General features: G+C 35.2%; 1 protein-coding gene across 1 annotated transcript; it reads right to left on the bottom strand.

Annotated features, from left to right (window-relative positions):
* Nucleotides 1-1,879: 1,879 nt before the first annotated feature.
* On the bottom strand, nt 1,880-12,139 carry LOC114759813 (6-phosphofructo-2-kinase/fructose-2,6-bisphosphatase). Its single transcript, XM_028949062.1, has 23 exons — nt 11,972-12,139; nt 11,808-11,871; nt 11,179-11,474; nt 10,463-10,654; nt 10,014-10,220; nt 9,789-9,884; nt 9,336-9,434; nt 9,200-9,229; nt 8,705-8,758; nt 8,199-8,252; nt 8,047-8,124; nt 7,857-7,948; nt 7,722-7,779; nt 7,573-7,647; nt 7,287-7,334; nt 6,487-6,584; nt 4,669-4,744; nt 3,333-3,395; nt 3,117-3,208; nt 2,882-2,950; nt 2,732-2,795; nt 2,570-2,635; nt 1,880-2,101 (listed from the first exon to the last, which is right to left on the bottom strand). Exons 1-23 carry the CDS (start codon nt 12,137-12,139, stop codon nt 2,024-2,026), a joined length of 2,217 nt encoding a protein of 738 aa, XP_028804895.1. The 3' UTR covers nt 1,880-2,023.
* Between the last annotated feature and the right edge of the window lie 265 nt (nt 12,140-12,404).

Here is a 12,404-nt window from a genome sequence, read left to right as displayed (position 1 = left end):
AGGCAAATGGGGTTTGACTGTAAATAAAATGATGGAATATATTTGTCACCAGTAACCTTTTTGCGTAATTTTTTATGAGGTTAGTTTTCAACATGGAAGAGAAACAACTACTTCTCTTGAATGAATATTGTAGGGAGTAAAATAATATTTTTTAAAAAAACTCCATAGAAATGAGATCACTAGATTGTGAGAGAGAGAGAGACAGAGAGAGAGTTAATTCTTTTTGATCAATTAAAGTTGTAACAGAAACAATAGCCAGTTTAAGGAAATTGTATACTCAAAATTTGTGTCAAGTGTCATTTTCATTCATACGGCAAGTGACACGCATCCCTTTTGGTGGGGATAAGAGGAAGAACCTCATTCACAAAAATGGAAATGTACTGTATTATCATTATTTAACAATAATTATCTATCCCTTTTTATAAAAAGAACACAAGAGACATTGTTTTAATTAAATTTTTCCAATTTTGTTGTATCATGCCTATAGTACAATATCTACTAAATTCCCAACCTTTGTATATAAATTAAATCTAATTGGAAAGGTCTCCCTTTTGTGCTTAAGAGAATTTAGTATTTACTGTAAGCAAAAAAAAAAAGAAAAATAATTATGGTGTCTGAAGAAATAATTTTAAAAAAAAAAAAACTAGCAAGTCAAAAAAATTTTTAAGAAAATTGTAACTATATCTAATAACTAGTTTATAATCTTGCTACTAAGCTTTTATTTAAATAAAGAAGTTATAATTTTAAATATTTCGATAATAGCTTCTTTAAAACTTGATACTGATTTTCTTAAAATCTGATGTAGGTTTGATAATAACTTTTATCTTTTAAAATATTTGTCATTTTTAAAATCTTGCCTAACTTTTACTTATACAAGATGCAATGAGAATTTTAAACAGGGCTTTTTTTGGGGGCGGGGTTTGCAAAAATAAGAATAAGGAAAACTGCTTCGGGGATGAAAGCTAAAATTGGACTACTCCTTTAGTCCTATTTATAAGGCATAATGAGAAAAAAAATTTTATCCTATTTATAAGTCACTTCATTAAATTTTTACCATAAATGTACTATATTATCCTTCATTTATTATAGTGTATATAGCTATTTCTTTTGAAAGGTGTATATATTAAATATGAGTAAAGTTAGAAAATTGTTATATTTTAATGAAGAGTTAATACAATTTAAGATTTTTCTTGATCTGTGTGAAACATGTTAGAAGTGTTTTATAAATAGAACCGGACAAATATACTTGAGGCACAAAGAAATAATTTATTGTAAAAAGAATTAAATGTGGTTGGTAGTAGGCAAGGGGAATTGCACGAGTTTGAAACACAGATGCAGCATTGCGTTTTTCTTGCCTTTACTTCCCACCATTTTTGTCAGAGAAGCTTAGCTGCTTTGAATACATTTATTGCCACTTGCCGGTTGCATCATTGCCCATGCTTGTGATCTCAATCCCAAAACCGTGTTACTTGTTCCTAGCCGAAAAAAGGACATGGATATGATCTCAGAAATATCTAATCTTCCAAACAAATTATCAATATCTATGGAAGCTTCTTTGAAAAGTGTCTTATGCGCCAAGAATCTGTGTTTAACAAGTCAAGCATTCTCTTAGCTTTTCCAATTATCTGTTTAATTATTCATCTCCTTTTATCGCTATTCTCGTCACAGATAAACCTCATGCAGTCAAGTATTTCTCTTTAGCTTTTCCAATTATCTGATTATTATTGGATATTATTGTTCCTAAGATCGCATTATGCAACATTATATATTTCATTTACTTTCTAATCCTCCAAAAATTTTCTCTTCCGAAGGTTTCAATATCCCCAGCATTACAAGGGCGGGTTATTCTGGTATTAAAAAGCAGGAGTTACCAAAGTCAAAACAGATAAGAGAATGATGATGGTTATTTAGAATGATGTCTGGTTCTGCAAATATCAATTTTTGCAAACAAATGGAGTCAGGAGAATGAAAAATTTATGTACAAGTGGATCATGTCACCAAGAGAACTGCTCATCTGCTCATTTCAGTCCATTAGTTTGTATCGTTTCTCTTGGACACCTGAAACTCCCATTTGTATCTCTATTATTGTATGAAGGGGGACCTGCAATGAGCAAATCTCACATTAGATACGATAGTAGCCTCATGATTCACAAGAAGTAAGATGACAAATAAATATTTTTAACAAGTCATCATGAAAAATTGATATTTTTAAAATAGTTTCTCATGTTTTTGTAAATAATTTGATGTCAAAATCCTAAGATACTCCAAGCTTTGTCCAAATATGAAGTGGTGAGTTGCAAAATTTTTAACATCCTTATGTCATGATACATGAGTAGGGCGATATTACGAATTTCCGTTCCATTTATATAATTACAGACAACTATATACTTCATTTTCTCTATTTATATGTTCTCTGCCAATTCAGAACTATGCATCAACCCTCTTTTATTTCTCAATTTAAAAACGATTGCATGCAATAAAACGGGACAAAGAGTATCTCATATATGCACTCTCCAAATGAGAACAAAGATAAGTTACAAATGAACTTTTATGTAAATCCACTAGTTACCTCTATGTGTGGGATTTCTTTCAAAGGCCTGTCGGCAAAGTAAGCATATAATGCTCTCAAGACTGCCTGCAATGAGACAGCCAACAGAGAACATAAAAAGTATTACAACCAGTCAAACATTGAGACCATGTCTTAAGAGGCAAATTTAATATGATGCACAACCTGGTGAGATATTACAACAACAGGTGCACGTTGTCTCTCAAGCTCAATAATCACAGGCTCTAACCTGCATTACAAGTAGAACTGATAAGAGAGTCACATCAAACAGGTAGAAATTTGGATCTGATTTAACATGAAAAGTACAATACTGACCTTTGAATAACATCCAAATAAGATTCTCCACGAGGATATCGATACCTAAGCTTGTCTTTCTTGCGAGATCTGCAATTGGAACGCCAAATTGTTTAATAAATTTTGAGATCATTGTGCTCCCTTAACAAGTCCCTACCCTGTGCTTCTGCTGATTTATCAGTCACATCCAACTTAAAAGGGGAGCATGTGCGCTTGTCTAAGGAAGGGATAGAAAGTTTACAAATCAATGACATACTCATACTCCTCTGGCATGTTCTTCTTGATCTCCTCATATGTCATCCCGTCACATGCCCCAGCATTTATCTCATCAAGAGCACGCCATTGTATCTAACAAATATAAGGATAGTAAGCTCCGGAACACCATTGATGCATAATTTTGTCCACCTATCTGCTGATAGTAACTGATGACTGCATGCAACCATAAATATAGGTCAATAAGGACGACACTAACCTTGGGAAATCCGCCAATTGGGCTTGCTGTCAGAATTGTTCGTTGCAATGTGCTAGTCCATATCTGGATCATCAGTTAAAAAAAAAAAAAAAAGTCACTCACCATGCTATACATGTGCAACTTGTTTTCCATGCACGCCACAAAGAGTCCCAAATTACAGTCACCATTCAACACAAGTAGCAAGTAGTAGAGTCATCCTCATTATTTTACAATACACACTAATTCCAATAGGCATAAATGATACAATGTGCAATTCTCGCCACAAGCTATAGAACATTCCGAGTATATAACTCATGTTCAAACCTCCAATAATCCCCCTCAAGCTTAATTAGATGAAATGCTGGCATATGATCCATAGTCCATCGGAGGCAACCATTACTTCATCAAACCCAATCAAACCATTACAAATATGGATTCAATGGGTGCAGTCAAATTGTTTTTTTCTTCAATAAATAAATTATTAAGAACGAGAAATGTATACTTATTAGCTCCACAATGAATAATAAAAGACCAACATTTGCTTATATGTCCGGTTCATTCTCATTTCATAGACATTGCTCTGAATTTGTTTCTCTATTTTTCTATTGTTTCCCCCAGAAAATCTCCCACTATAATAAGGTATGTAATTCTCACAAGTGACACCAGTCTTATCTATGTAGATGGGCTTTCTTGTAAAAACTAAATACGTGCTATAGCAGCATTATTCACATTCACTGTAGATGCATAAACGGGCAAAGTATGTTTAATTATTTTTGGCTACAATGGTTTTTGCGACTCAAAACCTTTTCAGTAAAATACTTGGTTTTGTATTTTTGGGTTTAAATAAAATAAACCTTTAGATTTACAACTTAACAAAGCCATTAACATTGAAAAACTTGGGCGAAGGAACAAGGCTAGCTAGGAGTTGCACTATGTAAGAATGTAAGAATGATTTTGAAAGAAATAGCATCATCTCCTGCAATCACTATATTATTACCATTAATAATTGAAAACTTAGGAGAAGGAACAAGGTCATGGTGAATTTTGTTATAGACAAATGCTAGAAAATTCAAGGGTTTTTGGTTGTCAAATTGAAGAGGGATTGAATTAAAAGTTTTCTAATTAAAATTGTCAAATTTGCTGCTGGATGGTTCCTGTTTTTTCAGCTCCTTACTCTACTTCTTTCAGTTAGTGCACATTCAAAATGAGGAATGATGCTAGCCCAAGTGCAACATAAATTTCATATGCAATATTGGCAGAAAAAGGAAAAGCACTGGATCCTTTCAAGTATGAACTTAATAGCATTGGCTTCAAAGGGCAAGCGCGGGGACATTGAATCCAAGAAAGAAAAGCTTACAGAAGCAGCCCGTTCTGATTTGAGTCGCTTTCCTACAAAGTTGGCAAGCTTCTTTGCGTACAGTTGTCCAGTCTCACTGTTTTAACAAAATGCAGCTTCTTCTAGTTAACAGCTATAAACTTGAAAGCACTTTTCTTCCTAAGAAACAGATGTAAGATAATTAAGGAAACATCACTTTAAAGATAAAGGAACTGCTGCTAATAAAAATAAAGAAGATAAAGGATCTACAACTATTTCACCATCTCCATCTTTCCCTTGCAAGACAAACCTCTATTTTAACTTCTGAATGAAGCCTTGCTTTAAGGGGAGCTGCTTGTTCTTTTTCCTTTTCTTTTCAATAAATGACCGAATCAATGAAATCAATGGTGCAGTAAAAGAACGGCCCAAAAAGAATGAGAGAGGAAAAATAGCTTTGAAGATTCAACACAAGGGAGCTTTGTTTATGGGATTTGTCAATAGAGATGAGCGAAATCTCGCTGGGATCGCAACTTTACTTATCCAGGTCCTATGAATGTCTATTAATCATCATAAATTAGGTCAGTACGAAGGTAGTATGTCCCCAGACCACTAGTAATTGTTTAGACAACCATACAAGTATGCCTCTTCTCAAACCTCCCTCCTAAACTCCAACACAGTTGTCTCAAACGCATGGACATTGATCAGACTTTCACGCACTAAGCTTGGTCCTATTTTATGGTGCTCTAGTTCATCCGTTGTCCATTTGCATTAAGGAATATGCAATGGTTAACTCCGTAGCTTCCATATTTGGTATTTGAAAATCTACCTTGTCAGGCTCTCCAACTCTAACCAGACTAACAGGTCCAACCTAACTGTAGTGGCCCTGGTTGAAGGTTCAGTAATTTCAGGGGTTTTTCTCCATCAGATTTAGCAAGAAACGTGAGAACTATTTTTAGTGAATGTAAATATTTCTCTTTTCAGAGGTTTTTTCAGTTGCAGGATGATTCCTGGACCTCCTTTCTTGTATTTTTCCTCTACCTCTATAAAATAAAAAAATACAGAAGTAACCCATATTGCAAGCAAGTCCTGTGATATTTGACTCGTAAATAATGAATGATAGCCGTTAGGGTAGTTAAGCCAATACAAAGAATAGTTAGTTAAATTTAGCCGTTAACCCTAATCTATAAATAAGGGTAGCTATCAATTACGATGACTTATGTTAATACTCTGAATAACAGTGCATTTTTCTCTCTCTCGTTTTTTTCTTTCCTTCTCTCTCCTACTCCTCTCTCTCTCTCTCTCTCTCTCTCATCTTTCTCCCACAGCCCTCTACCATCCTGACTTGCACACATGAACCCCTACCGTTTAATCCCATCTAAATCAAAAGCATCCACTCTAGCACTTGCTCCTTTGCGTTGTCATTTTATCATTCTATAGTTTGTCTTTTTTCCAAAGAAATAGGTGTTTAAGCTTCCAAATGGAAGGTCTTTTTTAAATGTATTATAGCTCTCAAACTATTTAACTATTTCGTACCAAGCGCAGTAGATAAATAGGTTGCTGCAAATAATTAAGCTCTCTTTCTTCGGAACTTAGTACACAAGTGAAAATAAGCAATACTAACCCTGTTTGAAGTTCTTGCAAAGCCGTCAAGTAAAAGAGAGGACATGAGCAGTCAATATTAAGGGAAGGGATGAGAAAACAACAATTTGAAGGCATAGCATTCAATAATTTGACTCCACCTTCGAGAATAACCAGTAATGAAACAAAACTGGCAACTAGGTTTTCAAAATCCATTCATACTACTTCCTTTCTAAAAGCTTTTACAAAGACAGAATGGTACTGGACACGTCAAGCAAATACCTCACTGCAGTATCTCCACCAATTCTTCCTCTTACATTGTCCTGACTTTCTCCATGCCTAGTAAGTAATATGGGGCGTGGTGTGAGGTGGGTATTAACCTGCAATAGACGAACGAAGGTTCACAGTAAGAAGAGAACATGGTTCATAAATAAAAAGTTAAACTGAATTTTTACTCCGAAAGTATTACTGGAAAAGCTATGGGCACCCTAAAGAAAATTGCAGAGCAATGCAGCACATAATCTTTCGAAACTAGTGCAATGTAGCCCTTTTTTAGTAGTCAACATTGAGTCCCAATGTTAACCTCAAGGTTGGCTGTTAAAAAAGGCAACATTACACCAGTTTTGAAAAATTATGTGCTGCATTGCTTCACAATTTTTCTATGGTGCCCGTAGCTTCTTTGAAAATATTTTTAGGGCAAAATTATACTTTAACCCTTGAATAGATGTCAAGTTATCGAGCAAAGCTTCACAAGTTGTTAAAAAACCTATATTATCCATCATAGATATTAAGGATAATAAGAAATTTCATTTATTAGTTTTATGGGGGTTTATTAAGATAAGGGAGGACAAAATAATCTTCTAACGTTTCAAAAATATTTCTGACTCATGAAAATCCAACATTTCCGCCTCACCCTAATAGAAATGAAAATAAGGGGTTCTGTAGCTGTTGCTTACATTCCTTGACATGTTGTTTCCTTATAAGATTCTACAAAACATTTCTGCTATTTTCTAGGAATAAAAAAAGGTTCACAAACCAAACACCCATAGATGATATTCAAACACATTCTTGAAAGAACTTACCAAGAAGAAAACAATCCGACCAGGAAGGTAGCCACTGATATTGTTCACCTACATCAAAAGAGAGAAATTATAACAAATAGTCTTGATGTGTGGAGCAGAGCTCAAGGTGAAGCCCGTAAATTCATTTCTTCATTCTACTATTACATTCCAGTTATTTAAGTACAGCCTCCATATGAACACAAATGTTTATCGGCAAATTGTGGTACAGGATGACCTGATAATCAGCAATATAAAAGGGCTACGTTCAACGCATATGATTCAAAACAGAAAGAAAAATTAATCTTACTTGTATTTGCCCACCATGCCCACTGACCATATCAATCATTTTAATGTAAGATCCTTCTTCTACAGGTTCATAAACCTGACAATGAAAAATCTAAATTATATGAGGAAAAGTTCTCTAAGAATTAATAAAAGTGCATTCAAAAGACTTGCCTTCTCATAATTGGCCAGACGGTTTTTAAAGTCTTCTATCCCTGCTTCGAAATCTGTCCTGCAAAAGTACATTAATTAGGTGTAATTTCATGGCAATCAAGATGAAGATATCAGTGTTTTTAAGAGAAATTTTACTCTTCTGCATAGTCAGGACTTTGCTGAATTTTAAGACGTATGTTTCTTTCTATTATGTTTACATCATTGCATATTGTTTCCAGAAATATAATCTACAAGAAAAATGCAAAGATGCATCAGAAGAGATCAACATTATCTGTATAAATTTCATATGATAATTCTTAACAAAGTCCATTTGTGACTGCAGTACCTTGCATCTTCCTTCAGCCAATTTCATCAGCATGTTTCTTCTCTTCTTGGTACTGTTTGTGGCATCAAATATCCCCACCTAAAATCAAATCAAAAGTGATGGAGAGAACAGGAAAGAAGTAACAGTAGAAAAAGTCAAAAGAATTAGCTTACCTGGCCACCTTCTTGCATCCAAGATATCATATCTTCAAATGCCAAAGCGGCTACCTGGTAGCACATATACATAAAAACTATGCACAGGGAAAGGACGTGGTACAATGCAATCGCAAAAGAAAAAAAGGGACATGGTACAATGCCAGAATCATCCATGCCAAAGCAAATGCTTGAAGCAAGTTTGAGCAGGGTAACATAGCCTTAATAAGAATACGTTATACTTGGTGTCCATCAACATGAATTTTCCATTAGGATTTTGTATTCTACTTTTTACAATCCGGAAATTTTTGCCATTCATCAAAAAGCAAGAGATGTTAAAAAAAATCATAAACAATCACAGAAGCACTAACATGATGTTTTAAAAAAAAAAAAAAAATCATGGAACCACCATGACCATTCCAAGTTCAACTGTAACTAATAAATTAAGATCTAAATATATGGAAGTTATCCATTATATTCTGCATTGAATTTGATCTCAAAGCAACAAACTACTGGGCAAAAGTTACCTCATTGCGGGCCTCCATGCCTTCAGGATTGTCAGCTCGAAAAAAGTCAGCAGACTGCAATGAAGCATATGACATGCATTAAGAATTGCTCGTGAAAGCATGAATGACAAGTTAAATTGTATGGTTATAATAATTAAGTTACTCAGAAAGGAAAACGGATGATCTACCATTCACAATAGCACTAAAGAGCAACATTGGAAATTTTATGCTCCACCAAATTACAATAGATCATGTGAAAAAATTAGTCAAATAACAGATATAACTTAGAGCTTTTATGACCTTTTAGATCAAATGATTTTGACATAGCAAGAGCTTCTTTAATTAACTTAGAGGTTTAGTGTTCAGTCTTTGCCAATTCCCATGTCATTGTAAGTTCTTTCAATTTATTAATTAATCAATGGCAAACATATCTATAAGAACGCATAAAGAATTACTTCAGAAGATGAAATTTCAATTATAAGTAACCAGATCAAATTTTATGCAAATTGAGTTTACCTGATTAGTTCCATGCTTAAGGCGGCGATACTGTAACAATCAAATAGAAATGTGTGTCACTCTCATATCTGAGATATTTTGACATAGCAAAAGACTACCGAGTACAAAGAAGAGTCATGTCAAAGATGTCAGCAACCTTCCCAACATTGAAATGCTTGGTATCATGACCTAACCAACGAAGGTATCTTGTAAGTTTTGCTGCAGTAAAAGTTTTACCTCGAGCTGGCAAACCCACCTAAAGTAAAAGCAACGAGTTAGAACTATTCATTGTATTTTTTATGCAAAAAGTTATTAAATACTTGGGGAGATGCGAAAGAGGAGAACAAGAAATCTTCGAAAAGGAACTGCCTAAAAGGAAGACTGGCAGTCCAATCCCATAGTAAACTAGAGAGAGCTGAATCTCAAGTTAGAATTGTTCAATGTCACATGTATTAATTTCATGAACTAAAAAAGGAAAATATAATATCTTTTTGAGTCATTTTCAAACTCCAAGATACCCATAAAACTCTAACTTAAAGGGGAAGCAAGATAGATGAAGAATTACTAAAACTTATTAAAATTCATGATAACCAGTCATGCTAGTAAGTACCAGGATAATTGCTAAATGTCTATCCTCCTTGGGACCCAGCATCTGGTCAGCCACAGCTGCAGCTGCAACAGCTCCGGCAGCTGCTGGCATTGAATTCTATCATTGAAAAGAAAGCATACAGAAGCAATCAGTTGGGCACAAGTTGAGACTACAAAATCTTGTTCTCTACCATTCAATTTGAGGACAGAAAGTTAAAAACAAACAGAAAAAATCATTCATACAAACCTTGGTATCAGTTTCCAGATTAATATTAGTTGTAAAAGTTGTAGAGCTGGATTTTACAAGTCTAGGGGACCCAACACCCCTATCAACAAAATATCCCCTCTGACTATCTTGCTTTTGTAGTGATGTATATGTGCCCACTGACTTGGATTCAACCGGTCCAGAACCTTGACACGCCATTGATGGGTCTGGAACAATAATCTCCATCCCCTAGTAGGAATATCAACTTTATTGACAAATCCATTGCAGTGAAAGCACAGGTTTAAGGAAAATAATGACAAGATATTCTTGCATTGATTTTTTTGGAATTATTGTTAGGTAGTTGTCTGTGCCATACACTATAGAGAGCGTATAGTCCATTTAGAACAATGTTCTAAAATACAGATAAGAGAAACCAATTGTTGTGGTTTAGTGGTTCAGCCAAGGGCGAACTAGAATGAAGGAAGTGAAACCTTAGAAGTTGCAGGTCGATCAACTGGAACATCAACATCCCTGATGGAATATGTACTGCTGCAAGACCCAACAACTGGTGATCTTGGATTCTCCGTCATGTTGGCTGTATATGCAATTGAATTCACAGAAGCAGAGGGAGCTGGGACAACATAATGTTCAAGATCAAGATCCAGACCCACGAAAGAGCCATTCTGGGCAAAAAGTTGAAAAGAAAATTAAATTCCTTAGTAGAGTGGTCCATGAACATGTGTTTCATAGAACACATTTGCCATTAACTTAGCATAAGGTTAGTATGGAAAACTGTGTTATTAAAAAATAGAAAGGCATATAATCGCTTACATATGACACATGACAAGGTAATGTAATAGAAAGAAAAGTAATATAAATTGAAAAATGAAGGCCGTTTTTATTGAGGACTTATCACCTGAAACTTGACAATAACCCATTTTACATGTAGAAACACTGCATTTCTTGCAAGGATTTAACAAATGATATAGAGTAAAATGAATATTTGCTGGTCAAAAAATATAAAAATTCCAACCAGAAACTCACAAATGAAATTCTACAAGTTCATACAAGGTTTTTAGACTCATCTATTCTATTTTATACATTGCATTGAGAAAAACATTGTGCTTAACAGCTAACAGCGGGGCAAAGAATTAAAAACAATGTTGTAAAGTACCAAATACCACCTGAAGCTCTCTTGTAATCTTACCTCACCGCCTGTCTGTGGCTCTGAATTTATGCTGACATCAGGAATCCCACGCACGGATGAAGGACGAAAATTTTCTTGATAGGCCCTCCAACTAGCTGCAAGATCAAACGGAGAAACCCTATCTACTTTAACGAATACTTCATACTCAAGAACTTCGGCACTCTCAAGCCTAAACAAAGCAAGCCTGGTATCCTCCGGCAATGTCCCCCTAATCAGCAGTCGATTTGGACCCTCCTCAACAATACAAGGTGAATTGCTGTGGTTAGGCTTCAAGAGGAACTTGAAATCCAAAGTTTCTGAAAATGCCAAAAAATTAAAGGCATCAGGCACAATCGAGAGAGAGCCCTTTGATGAGGCAATTCTGAATGATTTGCTAACTAAAACTAAACTTCAAACAATTTAAGACACCAAAATGCCAGGCTCTCTGCTCATAGCAAATCCAACAGTGCTACGCTCAGAATAAGACAACTGTTTCTTCAGTTCAATTTACCTTAGAAAACTTGGCTATTTATACAGTTTTATTAAGTTTTATTTTTATTGAATGCTTCCAGAAATAATAACAACGTATCGAGTCAATGAATGATAATTAATTATTGCATCTTAAAGACGAAGAGGAAAAAATATGTTACCATGATTGGGTGGAACAACAAAGCTCAACTCCCACATTGACACCGATTCCCGTTCCATAGAAAGCTGAATGTGGTACCCAAAAAAAAATTTAGACCACCAAAATCACACTAAATCCCGAGTACTCATCCAGCAAATGTAGAAAGTAGGGTTCAAACAAAATTACTGCTCTTGAAGAGTCCCAGGAGCCCACAAGCGGAAGAGAACCAAAGACATGAGGAACGAGCTCCCCTGTAAGCTTACGATTCTCCATCTTAAGCGAAACGTACAGCTGCCCATCTTCATCACTCCCATTAAACTCACCATCCGTGTTCTTCGAAGCACCCGCCCCCATTATATGAATCCAACAACCACCGCCAATCGCAGTGCTTCAGATTTTTCTTGAGTGCGAAGAAACAGGGAAAAAATGGAGATATCGTGTTGAATATTGTGAATATGAATGTGGTTATAAAGCTTCGCTTCGTCTGGTGGTAATGTATTTGGATTTTGGAAGCATCGATAATTGCTGAGAGCAGCGAGGGAGCAGTGAGAGATGATTGCTGGTTGGCTCTACTGCGCTCTAACGCTATATATGGCTTTGCGTGGGCCGTAGTACTTGC

The sequence above is a fragment of the Neltuma alba genome, unplaced genomic scaffold (assembly GCF_004799145.2).
Source record: "Neltuma alba isolate B1F8T4 unplaced genomic scaffold, ASM479914v2 tig00010901_pilon, whole genome shotgun sequence".
In the NCBI taxonomy this organism is placed as follows: domain Eukaryota; kingdom Viridiplantae; phylum Streptophyta; class Magnoliopsida; order Fabales; family Fabaceae; genus Neltuma; species Neltuma alba.
The sequence above is the reverse complement of the archived record's forward strand: the minus strand, read 5'-3'. Positions and strand labels throughout refer to the sequence as shown.